Below are 14,382 nucleotides of genomic sequence, written 5' to 3'. Positions count from 1 at the left end.
AGCCCAGTCCCCGATCTCCGGCCCCTGTGCCCCCTCTCCTCTGGAAGATGTTCCAGCGGAGGACCTTCCCGCCGGCCGCCGAGGAGAAGCCCAAGGACGCCTGCTGGGTGGAAGAATTCGACGTCCCCGGGAACATCATCCGGGTTTTCCCGGATCAAGGTACCGTCTTCAGGAACTGGGGGAGCAGAGGCGAGGTGGAGGGCTTGGGAAGGGGGTGGGGTCTTTCCTCTTGGGGGAGCCGCATCGATGCTCTTTGGGAGCGACTGGCATTAAAGCTGTGCGGGAGTGATTTGGCCGCGGCATCAATCGGGTTGCTCTGGGCCGAGGCCAGAACGTGTGAGCCAGAGGCTCAAAACCTGGGAGCTGGCGCACACTCACTCAGCTTAGAGGGAACACGGGGCAAGATCCGACTTTTACCTTCCCCCGTATTTATATGGCTAGCAAAGCAGGGGATGTGGAGCTCCGGGGAGCTCCAGGCGCTGAAGGCAGAGGAGCCCCTGCCCACATGGAGACTGCGCTCGCTGACAATGGAGAGGGAAGGGGGGCGTTTTTTTGGGAAAGAGCAGCCAGTTGAATGGGAACAAATGGAAGGCCGGCTCTTCCCCTCTGCCCCCTTGCACTCAGACGGGGCCGGGAGATTGGGTGCGGATGACAAATCCGGCTAAAGACTCCTTGTAAGCTCTGCCACCCCCCCCACCATTGCTTTTGAAATGGGACTTTGCAAGTTTCCTTTTGAATTCGGATTGGAGCCCCGCTGTTCTGTCCCAGAGAGGGCTAGGGGCCTTCTCAGACTTTTGGGATGTTCCCTCTAAGCTGTGGAGTCTTGTGAGCCAAAAATTCTCCTTTGTGAGCGACTGGCATTAAAGTTGTGAGCCAGCAATTTGGCTGCTGCATCAATTAGTTTGCTCTGGAGCCCTCCTCCCTGAGCTGAGACAAAAATGTGTGAGCCGGAGGCTAAAAAAACTGTGAGCTAGCTCGCACTAACTCAGCTTAGAGGGAACACTGCAACCATGTACCCCCCCCACACACAAAAAAAACCTCAGTTGCCAGAAATGAATCCCTCGAAGGCAAACAGAAAGATTTGGAGGGGTGAATCTGAAAAGGGGCAGTTTCTCCTCCTTTGTGCCACATTTTTATTCTGTCCTTCCTCCAGGCACAGACGAAGGCGGCATACAACATCCCCCACCCCCGTTTAAATGCACAGCATCCCTGTGATGTAGATCAGGCTGAGAGAGAGTGACTGGGCCAAGACCCACTGCTGAATTTTGTGGCTGGGTCGGGATTTGAACCTGGGGCTTCCCAGACACTTTGATCACTAGACCACGTGGTCTCCCATCTCCCTCCACGGCGGACTGGAGCAAACAAAAGGGGAGGAGATCCAGTGTGGCTGCTTGAACGCAAAGGGCTCTGCTAGATCCTACTGGCCATTTATTTTTATTTATTTTTTTGCCTTCTTGAAATTTCCATAAACTGGTATTCCCTACATCTTTGCACTGTGAGAGAAAGTATGGAATTCACTGCCACATAAGGTAGCAAGCAGGCCACTCGTAGTTGGCTCAGAAAGGGGATTTAGGCCATTAATGAAAGAGAGGTTCTATTGATGGCAACTGACAGGGGCGGTTAAATGGAACCTCCATGTTCAGAGGCAGTCCACCTGTGAATACCAGTTGCTGGTATTCATGGCCTTCATTCTCTGCTTGTTTTTGTTATGGCTGGGCTTTTTAACGTCCTTTGTAGCCTTGCTTTTTGTCACCACGACTCAAGGTGGATCACGCCATTAAAAAGCAATAAAAACTAGGTTACAAAATGAGAGAATGGCAGATCACAAACAGGAGTTTGTGAGCCGCTCTGAGACTCCTTTGGGTAGTGAAGGGTGGGGTATAAGTCCAATCTCCTCTTCTTCCTCCACCCCGCCCTTCACTACCCGAAGGACTCCCAGAGCGGCTTACAAACTCCTTTCCCTTCCCCTCCCCACCACAGACACCCTGTGAGGGAGGTGGGGCTGAGAGAGCTCTGACAGAAACTGCTCTTTTCCAAGAACAGCTGTGCCAGAACTACGGCTTGCCCAAGGTCATCCAGCAGGTGCAAGTGGAGGAGTGGGGAATCAAACCCGGTTCTCCCAGATTAGAGTGCGCCAGGGCTATTTTTGGGCAGGAACGCACAGGAACGGAGTTCCAGCTGGCTCCTGAGTTGGCCAAACCCAGCAGGAACTCATTAGCATAATAGGCCACACCCAACAGCAGAAACTCATTAGGATTGGCTACATTAGGGGTGTGTGGCCTAACATGCAAAGGAGTCCCTGCTACAAAAAAAACCCTCTGGGTTTTGACAACAAAGTAAACAGAATAAGAAGCAAAAGGTGGGTGTGGCTGGATGATCACACTTCTGGTAACATGGGGGTGCGGCCTAATATGCGAATGTGATGTGCTGTCAAGGGTGTGGCCTAATATGCCAATGAGTGCTGTTGGGTGTGGCCTATTATGCTAATGAGTGTCTGCCGTTGGGTGTGGCCTATTATCCTAATGAGTTCCCGCTGGGCTTTTTCTACAAAAAAAGCCCCGGAGTCCGTGCACTTCGCCACTTCACCAAACTGGCTCTCTGTTTCCCTGGAGGAAACGGAAGCTTTAGAGGGCGGACTCCAGGAAATCACATCTCTGCTGAGCCCCCGTCCCTTCCGTAACACCCCCTGCCCAGAACCCCCCAGGGATTTCCCCAGCTGGAGTTGGCAACACTATGGAAGTATTTATGTCTTTGGATTACAGCCACCACGAGGGTTGCCAGACTCCAGGTGACACCTGGAGACCCCCAGGAATTACAGCTCATCTCCAGACAACAGAGATCAGTTCCCCCTGGAGAAAATGGAGGCTTTGGAGGGTGGGCTCTGTGGCATTGGACCCCACGGAGGTCCCTCTCCTCCCCGGGCTCCATCCTCAAATCGTCAGGAGTTTCCCAACCCGGATCTGGCAACCCCATCTTACAACACCATTTCCAAAAGGGGGACCCCCCCTTCCACCTTTTCCCACCAGTATAAGCTTCGGTATGTATGTGGAGAGAAGGGGCCGCTGTGGCTCAGAGGTTAAGACGCTGAGCTGCAGACCGGAAGGTCTGTGGGTCGGCAGTTCGAGACCCGAGTGCCGCGTGATGGAGTGAGCGCCCGTCTCTGGCCCCAGCTCCTGCCAGATTAGCAGTTCGAAAGCAAGACGTTGCAAGTAGGTAAATACGTACCGCTTCGGTGGGAAGGGAACAGCGTTCCGTGTGCCTCGGTGTCTAGTCATGCCGGCCACATGACCACGGAAACGTCTTCGGACAGCGCTGGCTCTTCGGCTTGGAAACAGAGATGGGCACCACCCCCTAGAGTCAGATTGGACTGGCTTTCGAGCAAGGGGAACCTTCTGTGTGTGGGGGCTCCTCCTCCTCTTCTTTCTCCTGAATCAGCTGAATGTGGGCCCAGCCAGATGCAAACGGCCCCCTCCTTATCGCCTCTTCACATCTGTCTGGGGCACGGTGGAATACACATCTGGAAGGTGGCCAGCTAGCTCCTTTGAGGCTTCTGAGAGCCCCTTGAATGTTAGTGGGGGGGAGACTGCTGAAATATCCCGTTTACAGGAAACACTAAATACAACAACAAAAAACAAAACTACAGTGTGGAGAGCATCAATGACTCCAGGTCAGATAACACTCAAGTGCTGCTTAAAGGCGTGTGTCTCGTGCCTTTCAACAGCACTTGAGTGTTATCTGACCTGGCGTCATTTGTGCTCTCTACGAAGGTATCTCCTGTGGCAGTCCATGCTGTTGAACCCTCGAGAAGGTTCGGAGCTCTTGCTCCTGACGCAGACAGACCCCTGTTCCTGTGCTGGTGAATGTAGGGTTGCCTGGTCCACCCTGGCTGCCGGTGGGGGACAAGGATATAGGGTTGCCAGCTCCAGGTTGGGAAACTCCTGGATATTTGGGGGTGGAGCCTGGGGAGGACAGGGACCTCAGTGATGTACAAAGCCACAGAGTCCACCCTCTAAAGCAGCCATTTTCTCCAGGGGAACTGACCTCTGTCCTCTGGAGAGGAGCTGCTATTCCGGGGGATCTCCAGGTCCCACCTGGAGTGTGGCATCCCTAGCGGGTGTTGCCGGGAACAGGATCTTGGTAGGAAAAGGCCGCTGGAGACTTTGCAGCGCTTCCCTCACTCCGGGCTCGTTGGGCCACTGGGACATTTTTGGTCCACTCTCCTCATGTAGTCAAGTCAAGTCAGCCTTTATTGGCATAAATTATCAGTACCATTTGTACATTTTAAAACCAGTTAAAACTCATATCTACAATCCTAGAAGAACCTTTGGCGCAGCTTTAAAGCCAAGCAGAGAAACGTAGCCACCTTCTCTGTGATGTCCTGACTGAGATCTCTTAAAAGTCTATTCACCTTAAGTGCATCAGAGCAAGCACCCATGGCTGGTTAAAAGAGAGTGTAAGTAAGTGACCCTTAGGTCCATATACCAATTGCAGTGCAGGAGAACATGAGTGACAGGTTCCACACATTTCGATCTACAGGGGCAGTATCTGGCCAGATGAGAAACCTTGTTAAATCTGCCAAATACAATGGCGGACGGCATAGCGTTACATCTGGCCAGGGTAGAAAACTCGCCTCCAGTTGCTCCGAGTAGCCGGGCACGGTTTTCGCGTACGGAACAAACTGGCTTATATGTAAACCCCCCAGAGATTCGCAGTGGGTCTCCGCAGACAGACCATCTTCCTTAGCACCAGTCCTGGGAAGAAGAGGTAGGGAGAGAGCAGGGTGGAGCCCCCCCCCCATCATTCCCAAACGAACCTACCTGCCAGTTAAGCTGGGCATGCAGAGCCCTACCTGGGTTGCCCCCAGTTTCTGAAATCAGGTGGGTGGTGACCGGAGACCAGGTTGGCTCAGCAATGGTTCCTCATCTGTGAGGTACCCTCCCCTCCCCAGTGCCTAATTGTTCCAAGTTTTAGGTGCACCCCTTCCTATGCCTTGTGCTTGTCACCTGCGGGATGATGATAATTTCATTGGCTCGCTCCTACATTGTCTAAATTGCCCCCTGCTGAAGGGGAGGGGCCGTGGCTCAGTGGCAGAGCATCTGCTTCGCATGCAGAAGGGTCCCAGGTTCAATCCCCGGCATCTCTAGTTAAAAGGACCAGGCCGGAAGTGATGCGAAAGACCTCCGCCTGAGACCCTGGAGAGCTGTAAAGAGGGACTGTGGCTCAGTGGAAGAGCATCTGCTTGGCGTGCAGAAGGGTCCCAGGTTCAATCCCCGGCATCTCCCGTTAAAAGGACCAGGCAGGAAGTGATGTGAAAGACCTCTGCCTGAGACCCTGGAGAGCTGTAAAGAGGGGCTGTGGATCAGTGGAAGAGCCTCTGCTTGGCATGCAGGTCACAGGTTCGATCCCCAGCATCTCCAGTTGAAAGGACCAGGCAGTAGGTAATGTGAAACCTCTGAAGACGGATGCAAACAGTACCATATGCAGAGCTAGGCAGGTTTGCTCTTCCCTTCATGTGGGGATTCCGCCAAGCTGTACAATTCCGAAGTATTTGTTCAGTTTAATGGTCCCAAAGTACAGACCAGCAATTATGCTTGCAAAATTAAATCCATTACTTCTGCGGTCATACCATTCTCAAATACATACTGCAGCTGTGGTTTAGGTGCGATCAAATCTGTAGGACATGCTCTGTTTGAATGTCCCTGGTATAATAAGGTGAGACAAAAAAAAAATGGATTAAACTTCCGGATCAGGCCCCCAGAGGGCTTCTATCAGGTTCGCAGTGGAACTGGCTGTCTTCTGCTTCTTCTTCCAGTTCTGCTGTTGCTGCATCATCATCATAGGTTTGCAGCTTACAGATACACACCTGAACAATCCACACACCTGAACAACCCGCTGACTCAAGGCCTTTTGATGCAATAATTCAGAGCAAGAGGTGTCAGTTATCAGACACTGATAACTAAACAAATTATTGCAAGAGTGCTGATGTTTTAAGCATGTTTTTATTTTAAGTTAAAAAAAAATCTTTGTGTTTGCGTCCTTTATAAAGTCCATCTCTTTGCTACCTGGCATTGCATTTTATGGCACACTTGGCCCGGCCCAACAGGGTCTCATTTATGTCAGATCCGGCCCTCATAACAAATGAGGGACACCCCTGGATTAAACCTTTGACATGACAGCAGGCCGAGTCCTCAGCAGATATCCTTCTTTCTAAATTACTAGCTGATTCATGAGTAGAAGAATGGTTTAGAACCAATAAAATCCAACATAACCCCCTTCTGAGGAAGCATTACAAGAATAGGAATTGGAACATATTAAGAACTAAACAAAGCAAAAATGGACTGGGGGTTATAAAGACACAGAAGTATATTGGAATAGCTGTTTTAACGGAAGTACTCAAGCTCCGTATCCAGACTTACGGCTGTCAAGGGGGAAAAAATTAAAAGTTTAAAAATGTCAGCAAGCTGTCATGATTTGTTCATTGTATATATGCTTCACCTGTTGGGACCTCTTACCCTGCAATGCTTTCTGTATTAACTCATATGTTGATAGTTGTTGCCTAGTGACCCATGCGCATGCTCATAAATGGCAACAACTATCAATCTTGTTCAATCTTGTCAACTGTGTGCAATGACTAAACCTAGAGGGGGAAAACCCCCAGGTTTGTTACATCCATTGCCAACTCCCAACAGACCTTGGGAGGTGATTTCCATGGATTTTATTACTGATCTGCCTAACTTGGGGTGTCAAACGTGCCGCCCGGGGGCCGGATCAGGCCCCCAGAGGGCTTCCATCAGGTCCGCAGTGGAACTGGCTGTCTTCTACTTCTTCTTCCAGTTCATCATAGGTTTGAAGCTTAGAGATACACACCTGAACAGCATACTCAAGATTGCAACAGCACAGACATTTTGATGCAATAATTCAGAGCAAGAGGTGTCAGTTATCAGACACTGTTAACTAAACAAAATATTGCAAGAGTGCTAATGTTTTAAGCATGTTTTTATTTTAAGTAAAAAAAAACCCTTTGTGTTTGCGTCCTTTATAAAGTCCATCTCTTTGCTACCTGGCATTGCATTTTATGGCACACTTGGCCCGGCCCAACAGGGTCTCATTTATGTTAATTCCGGCCCTCATAACAGATGAGTGATTATGTTAATTCCGGCCCTCATAACAGATGACATGACAGTAGGCCGAGTCCTCAGCAGATATCCTTCTTTCTAAATTACTAGCTGATTCACGAGTAGAAGAATGGTTTAGAACCAATAAAACCCAACATAACCCCCTTCTGAGGAAGCATTACAAGAATAGGAATTGGAACATATTAAGAACTAAACAAAGCAAAAATGGACTGGGGGTTATAAAGACACAGAAGGACAGAAGTATATTGGAATAGCTGTTTTAACGGAAGTACTCAAGCGCCGTATCCAGACTTATGGCTGTCAAGGGGGGAAAAATTAAAAGTTAAAAGGTAGCAGTCATGAATACAGTCAGTTAACAGAAATGTTATTATATAGATCACTAACAGAATTGTCTTTTCCCTTCCCCCTGCAATGCTGCAGTGTTCCCTCTAAGCTGACCTAAGGTGAGCTAGCTCACAGTTTTTAGCCTCCAGTTCACACATTTTTTTCTTAGCTCAGGAAGGTGGGCTCCAGAGCAAACGGATTTACGCAGCAGCCAAACTTTAATGCCAGTAGCTCACAAAGTAGAATTTTGCTCACAAGACTCCACAGCTTAGAGGGAGCCTTGCTTGGGGACGGTTTGGTAAGTTTTTCTTCTAATGCCACTGGCTTTACCTGTGATTTCTGTCTGTGACATGGCTTTGGGAAGGTAAATCCTGTTTTGGCGTTTTCCTTTCCCCCCTTAGTCGGTATGTGAATTTGGGATGGTATGCCAATTCCCTTTGGCCCTTTTCTTTCTTCTCCTTAGTTTGCATGTAAATTTGGAGTGGAGTTCCTATTCTTGTCAACAGGTCCCAGATATTTCAGGGAAGGAGGGGTGGGAGAGGCCCTTCTTCCTGTGGTACGGAGTGGACTCCAAACCATTTTGTGGGCTCCATTTTCTGACCAGACCTGAGATGCAAGAGTGCTTTTCCGTTGATGTTTCTCCTGATTGTTAAAGTCCTTGTTTAAGAGCCAGTTTGGTGTAGTGGTTAAGTGCGCGGACTCTAATCTGGGAGAACCGGGTTTGATTCCCCACTCCTCCACTTGCAGCTGCTGGTGTGACATTGGGCCAGTCACACTTCTCTCAGAGCTGTTCTCTCAGGAGCAGCCCTCGAAAGGGCACTCTCAGCCCCACCTACCTCACAAGGTGTCTGTTGTGGGGAGGGAAAGGGAAAGGAGATTGTAAACCACTCTGAGACTCCTTCAGATAGTGAAGGGTGGGGTATAATCCGAATCTCCTCTTCTTTATTTGATTTATTATGCTCAGAATGAAGAGTACAATGTCAGTTAAGCAGTTTCTTGATTCAGATGTTCCTAGTCTATCCTGCAGCTGCTGTTATCTTATGCGTTCTGGATTTTTTTCCCTCTCCCATCCTCTTCCATTGGATGGCTGAATGTGTTTTTTTGTGGCAGGCAAGGTTGGGAAACAGTTGGCCCTTCTGTGTTCGCATTTTCCTCGCTTGTGCATCCCTATTGCTTTGGGTTTTTTCCCCTTTTCGTCATGTGTTTTGCTCCCTCTTCGACATTACATCGCTGTATGTCCGGCACATCTCCTTGCAGATTTAAACTGTGGGTTGTTATGCCAGACAGAGATGTAATATCAAACTGGCCACTAGAGGGAGCAACACACATGCAAAAAAGAAAAAAAGCAATAGGAACAGAGGAGGGACAAAAATTGTGAATGTAGAAGAGCCCAGTATCAATCTGCCTAGCCTGCTGGCCCTCTGAACAAGCAGATTTTTGGGTTCTCATTTCAAACTTCAAAGTAAACATTACATTAAAAAATGTTGCTCATTCCTCTTGTCCTTCCAGGTGGCTTCATTCACAGAGAGGAGCCCCAGAGTTGGGTGTGTCTCCAGAAGCGGCTGTATTTCAACTTCTCCGCCCTGGAGGAAGCCGAAGAACTGACAATGGCTCAGCTCCAGATCAGGTTCGGCCAAAATTCCTACCACGCTTCTGGATCCAAGCTGCCCTTTGAGCTGAGCCTCTACAGAGCTTCCCAGATGGCCTTGCGGGGCATGTCGACCCACGCTTACAGCCGAAATCTGCTGGTGGAACAGTCCTTCCTGCACTTACACAAGTCTTTCCTCTTCAACCTGACCGAGGTAGCGAGAGATTGGCGGGTCACCGGCAGAAACCTGGGCCTGATCTTGGAAATTGCCTCGCCCCAGGCAGGTGCGTTTTGCTCTAACCTGGATTCCTTCCTGGACGCTTCTCTGCTGGTGATCTCCCTCGCCCCCAAACACTGCAAAGGGAGCAGGGCCAAGCGAAGCTCCCACTACGTGCCGGCCGGCCTCAGCAACGTCTGCAAGCCCCGCCGGCTGTACATCAGCTTTGGTGACATCGGCTGGGAGAACTGGATCATAGCCCCACAGGGCTACATGGCGAACTACTGTCTGGGGGAGTGCCCCTTCCCCTTGACGGAGGAGCTCAACAGCACCAACCACGCCATCTTGCAAACCATGGTCCACTCCCTGGACCCCGAAGGGACCCCACAGCCCTGCTGCGTCCCGGTACGCCTCTCGCCCATCTCCATCTTGTACTACGACAACGACGACAACGTGGTGTTGCGGCATTACGAGGACATGGTGGTGGACGAATGCGGCTGTCGCTGAGAGGGGAGGCTCCCGCCCCGCACTCGTTCGGCTCGGACAGCGGCTAACCGAAAATGCTGGTTTACAATCCTCATGTGGATGAAAATTAGGGGACTGTAGAAGCCCCGGGGGAGTCAGGAGTTATGGAACTAGAGAACATGGGCTGGGGTGCAGAACGGTGGCTCACTCGGCATCAAACCTCATCTTTGGTGCATCGTGAAAAGGGCCTTTGTGCGTCATCTTTAGCCCAATGTTCACTATTTTTCTATCCAGAAATAAATGGTATTTGTAGTATTTGTTTCTACAATGAGGACTGGGGCGGTTGGTCCTGTGCTCCGTCGTTGTCTTTCAGACCAAGAAATAAGACAAGGAAGAAGAAGAAGAAGAAGAAGAGATTGGATTTATACCCCGCCCTTCACTTGGAGTCTCAGAGCGGCTTACAAACTCCTTTCCCTTCCCCTCCCCACAACAGACACCCCATGAGGTGGGTGGGGCTGAGAGAACTCTGACACAAACTGCTCTTTCAGGAACAGCTGTGCCAGAGCTTGTGACTGACCCAAGGTCACATCAGCAGGTGCAAGTGGAGGAGTGGAGAATCAAACCCGGTTCTCCCAGATTAGAGTCCGCACACTTAACCACTACACCAAACTGGCTCTCACGGGAACATTAATGCTTTTTAGCAATCTAAGTTTGGGGGGGGGGGTGTTGTTTTGTATTTTGTTGAAGGGGAGTTAGGAGGAATCCTCCTGCATTGTTAGAATTAAAAGAGAGTACACAAACATCTAGATCAGGATCTCTCGGTCTGGGTTGAATATAGGATGGTTTTTGCTGATCCGTAGGAAAACAAGGTCGCACTTACCTGTGACTGTTGTTCACCGAGTGGTCTTCTGTGCAGGCACACATGGGGACTGCGCGCTCGCAGGCCAGCCACAGAAAAGATTTCCAAGCTTTCTAACAGACTAGGAGCGCCCCTCCTCCCTCTGGCGCTTTCCTGCCAAAACGCTCACATGACCAGGAGGAGGGGCGCTACTCCCTCAGTTCTCTCCATGCCGCCGCCGGAGACCCCTAGAAAACCAAAGTTCCAGAGAGTTCACAGCGGGGCAGGAGGGAGGGATGTGCGCCTGCATAGAAGACCACTCGATGAATAACAGTTACAGGTAAGTGCGACCTTGTTTTCATCGTCGTGGCTTCTGCGCCACATGGGAAGATTAGCAAGACCACTGCGTGAAGGAGGTGGGTGTGAATCTCTCAGAAGGAGACCACCGAGGACCGCTTTTATCAACGGTTGTTTAGCGGCGCAAATTGACCTTTGCCCACAACCGTCTTAGAGCAGTAAGCTCTGCAAGTGTCCCCACCGAAATATGTGTAGGAATGCGGCAAAGGAAAAAGAGCACTCTTTGAAAAGAGCCATCATACATAGAGTGGTAATGAAGGGCTGTGCACTCAAAAACAGTGTGAACGGCATCAACCGACTCACAGGGACGGGTTGTGTGAGGACGCTGACCATCCATTACATGAGGAGTGAGAGATAACACTTGGTAGGGGATTACTGCGGGACATCACCTTTTGAAACTCCATGCATGGAGAGGGTATAAGTTAGAACCCTATCGTCAATGAGGCACCATGGAAGTGCCAAAAATAAAACAAGGGGTTATACCCCTCTTTCGTAGCATGCTGAGCAACCCAACAAGGACAAGATCATTTTGTTGTTGTCTTTTTTATTTGTCCAAACCAGTTGCCAAAAACATTCAACAGCACAAGAAGCAGGGTCTAAACCTTGCTGCAGTTTCTGTAGAGAGACTCCTCCCCACTTAGAGGTGCAAGGTCTGGTACTACAAGAGTGGTGTTTGCCACTCAGAAAAATGGGAGGCTACACATGGAATTCACTGCCACAGGAAGTGGTGGCGGCTACAAGCATGGAGGGCTTCAAAAGGGAATTAGATAAGCATATGGAGCAGAGGTCCATCAGTGGCTATAGATAGGGACTCTGGGGCAAGTGATGCTCTGTCATCTTGGTGCTTGGGCGGGGGGGGGGCAAGAGTGGGAGGGCTTCTAATGTCCTGGCCCCACTGGTGGACCTCCTGATGGCACCTGGTATTTTTGGCCACTGTGTGACAGAGTGTTGGACTGGATGGGCCTTTGGCCTGATCCAACATTGGTGTCTCTTATGTTCTTATGTTCTGCTACAATGCAGGAAAGGAGATGATCAAAGTATTAATTTGTCAGCAGGAGTCAGATTAAGCAGATCTACATGATGGTAACAAAGGCAGTGAGAAGAGTTGTGATGTGGCTAAAGAAAGGACGGACACAATGCAGCACAAGGGAAAAAACTTGCGTCGTCCGCAGAGCGATCTATGCACCAATATAGGCAGAGGGGGAAAATGGCATAAAAACAGGTTGCCTTTGTCAGGGATTAGAAGTGCATTCCCCAACGACAGGGCTATTGTCAGGAATAAAGCATAAAGGCCAGGGCCTGGAATGTCATATTGTGGGGCCGTGCCAAGTAGCCCAGACTGCCAATCAAAATACCAGGGAACTAAAACCAGAGACAAAGTAGATATATGCCCATCATGTCAAGGATAAAGTCCTGTCGAGACAATATTGCGGAACACCAGGAGTTGCTGGGAAAGGTTCCCACACATAGCGAAGGAGCCATCGGAGATGGCACTACTTCCAGATGATCACAGACAAATGCTGTGAGAGAAAGGGCCCTGCTGAGACCACATGCACGGTGCATGTTAGGTGTGTCCCAGAAAGAAAGAAAACTAAGTCTGGGCCTCCCGTGAAGGGTAAAAGACACAGCAAAACAACAGTTTTGTTTACAGTGCCACATACAGATGTGGAAAAAATGCCAGGAGACGCAGCAGTAGAAGCTGAACAGAGCTGACTATCTTAGTAAAAGAAGGGGGGGGGGGTTGCTTTGAAAGGAATCGTTAAAGACCTGTCAAAGTAGCGGGAATAATTTAATCCAGGAGCCTCACATGGGCCACGCTAGTCTCTGCGCACAGAGAGGCAGCTCAGTATGAACCCAGTGAAAGGGAACATTGGGATGCTACCATTGGAAGCTTCCCTCTTCAACAAGAGGGGTTACTGTCTGCAAGAACAGTAGAACGCCCAAGACACAAGGTAAAGGTAAAGGGTTCCCTTGCTCGAAAGCCAGCCGAGTCCGACTCTAGGGTTGCGGTGCTCATCTCCGTTTCAAAGCCGAAGAGCCAGCGCTGTCCAAAGACGTTTCCGTGGTCATGTGGCCGGCGTGACTAAACACCAAGGCGCACGGAGCGCTGTTTCCTTCCCACCGAAGTGGTACCTATTTATCTACTTGCAATTTCTTGCTTTCGAACGGCTGGGTTGGCAGGAGCTGGAACTAGACAGGAGCTCACTCCATCATGCGGCACACTCGGGTCTCAAACTGCTGAACTACTGACCTTCCACAGCCTGCAGTTCAGCGTCTTAACCACTTGGGCCACCACACAAGACCGCCCAGCAAAAGACATGTATCAGGAGTCACCCAATCTGGGCCTATCTTAGGTTTCTCTTCAGGTGCTGCACTGAAGACATAAGAATAATTTGAAATCTCATTATTTTCCCTGTCCGGGCGGGAGGGGGGGGGGAATGCAACAGAGCACCTCAAATCTGCCTTATAGTGGATCAGACCTTTGGTCCATCAAGGTCAGTACTGTCCACTCAGACTGGCAGTGGCTCTCTAAGGTGTCCGGCAGAGAACGGTCTTCCACATTACCTACTGCCAGCCTAGGACCTTGCCAAGCAGACACTCGTCCACTGAGCTATAGATCCTCCCCATTTATCAGTAAATAGAATGATAAAGAGCCGCGGTGGCCCAAGGGGTTAAGACGCTGAACTGCAGGCTGTGGAAGGTCGGTAGTTCGAGACCCCGAGTGTGCCGCATGACGGAGTGAGCTCCCGTCTCTAGTCCCAGCTCCTGCCAACCTAGCCGTTCGAAAGCAAGACATTGCAAGTAGATAAATAGGTACCGCTTCGGTGGGAAGGTAACAGCCCTTGGTGTTTTAGTCACGCCGGCCACATGACCACGGAAACGTCTTCGGACAGCGCTGGCTCTTCGGCTTGGAAACAGAGATGGGCACCGCAACCCTAGAGTCGGACTCGACTGGCTTTCGAGCAAGGGAAACCTTTACCAGAATGATATAATCAACTGGAAACCGGTAGCCCTTCTATAGAGGAGAGGGAGGGCAAAGGGATGGATCTAAGCCCACCAAGTGACATAGGTGCACACAGAAAAACAGGTTGCTTACCAGTAACTGGTGATCTTCGAGTGGTCATCTGTGCATTCACACCAATGGGTTTAGTGCGCCTGCGCTGACCCAACCGGTGCCGTAGCAAGCTATGTTTCAAAGGATTTTCGCGCGAGTCCCACTGAGCATGCGCAGGAACCCCAGCACGCATGCCCAGAGGGGACGGGCGCGGAGATCCCGCCAGTTCCTTCAAAGCACCGCCGCCAATCAACACCTATCAAAAAATCAGGAGCTGACAGCAGAGGGGAAGGAGGGCGGGCGGTGTGAATGCACAGATGACCACTCTAAGATCACCAGTTACTGGTAAGCAACCTGTTTATCTTCTTCGTGGTCTCTGTGCTTCACACCAATGGGAGACTA

The 14,382-nt window shown here is 50.3% G+C and overlaps 1 protein-coding gene across 1 annotated transcript in view; it reads left to right on the top strand.

Moving 5' to 3' along the window:
• Window positions 1–9,772, top strand: part of GDF1 (growth differentiation factor 1) — a 9,880-nt gene extending 108 nt beyond the window's left edge. The window contains exons 2-3 of the mRNA XM_015405634.1: window positions 3–159; window positions 8,970–9,772. Of these exons, the coding sequence (XP_015261120.1) occupies window positions 3–159; window positions 8,970–9,772 (960 nt within the window). The remainder of the gene's footprint in view (window positions 1–2; window positions 160–8,969) is intronic.
• The last annotated feature ends 4,610 nt before the right edge of the window (window positions 9,773–14,382 follow it).

This window comes from Gekko japonicus, unplaced genomic scaffold, assembly GCF_001447785.1.
Source record: "Gekko japonicus isolate JY-2015 unplaced genomic scaffold, Gekko_japonicus_V1.1 scaffold3779, whole genome shotgun sequence".
Lineage (NCBI taxonomy): Eukaryota > Metazoa > Chordata > Lepidosauria > Squamata > Gekkonidae > Gekko > Gekko japonicus.
The sequence above is the reverse complement of the archived record's forward strand: the minus strand, read 5'-3'. Positions and strand labels throughout refer to the sequence as shown.